This window comes from Eimeria mitis, genomic scaffold, assembly GCF_000499745.2.
Source record: "Eimeria mitis Houghton genomic scaffold, Emh_scaff5098, whole genome shotgun sequence".
In the NCBI taxonomy this organism is placed as follows: Eukaryota; Apicomplexa; class Conoidasida; order Eucoccidiorida; family Eimeriidae; genus Eimeria; species Eimeria mitis.
Window position 1 is genome coordinate 1,062 of NW_013573392.1, and position 337 is coordinate 1,398.

Consider the following 337-nt stretch of genomic DNA (forward strand, 5'->3'; position numbering starts at 1 on the left):
TTGCTGCTGCTGCTGTTGCTGTTGCTGCTGCTGCTGTTGCGGTTGCTGCTGTTGCTCTTGATGCTGCTGCTGCAGCTGCTGTTGCTGTTGTAGCTGCTGCTGCTGTTGTAGCTGCTGTTGCTGTTGCAGCTGCTGTTGCTGTTGCAGCTGCTGTTGCTGTTGCAGCTGCTGTTGCTGCTGCAGCTGCTGTTGCTGTTGCTGCTGCTGTTGCTGCTGCAGCTGCTGCTGCAGCTGCTGCTGTTGCTGCTGCAGGAGCTGCCTGCCTCGCCACCAGGACGTCTCTAAGGGGAAGCCCATTCCGGTTGCTGCTGCAGTTGCTGCTTCATTTGCTGCTGCA

The 337-nt window shown here is 58.2% G+C and overlaps 1 protein-coding gene across 1 annotated transcript in view; it reads right to left on the reverse strand.

The window, feature by feature from the left end:
• Positions 1–281: 281 nt before the first annotated feature.
• Positions 282–337, reverse strand: part of EMH_0079810 (uncharacterized protein) — a gene marked incomplete at both ends in the record, with an annotated part of 2,227 nt that continues 2,171 nt past the window's right edge. Inside the window, one exon of the mRNA XM_013500170.1 lies at positions 282–335. Within this exon, the coding sequence (XP_013355624.1) occupies positions 282–335 (54 nt within the window). The remainder of the gene's footprint in view (positions 336–337) is intronic.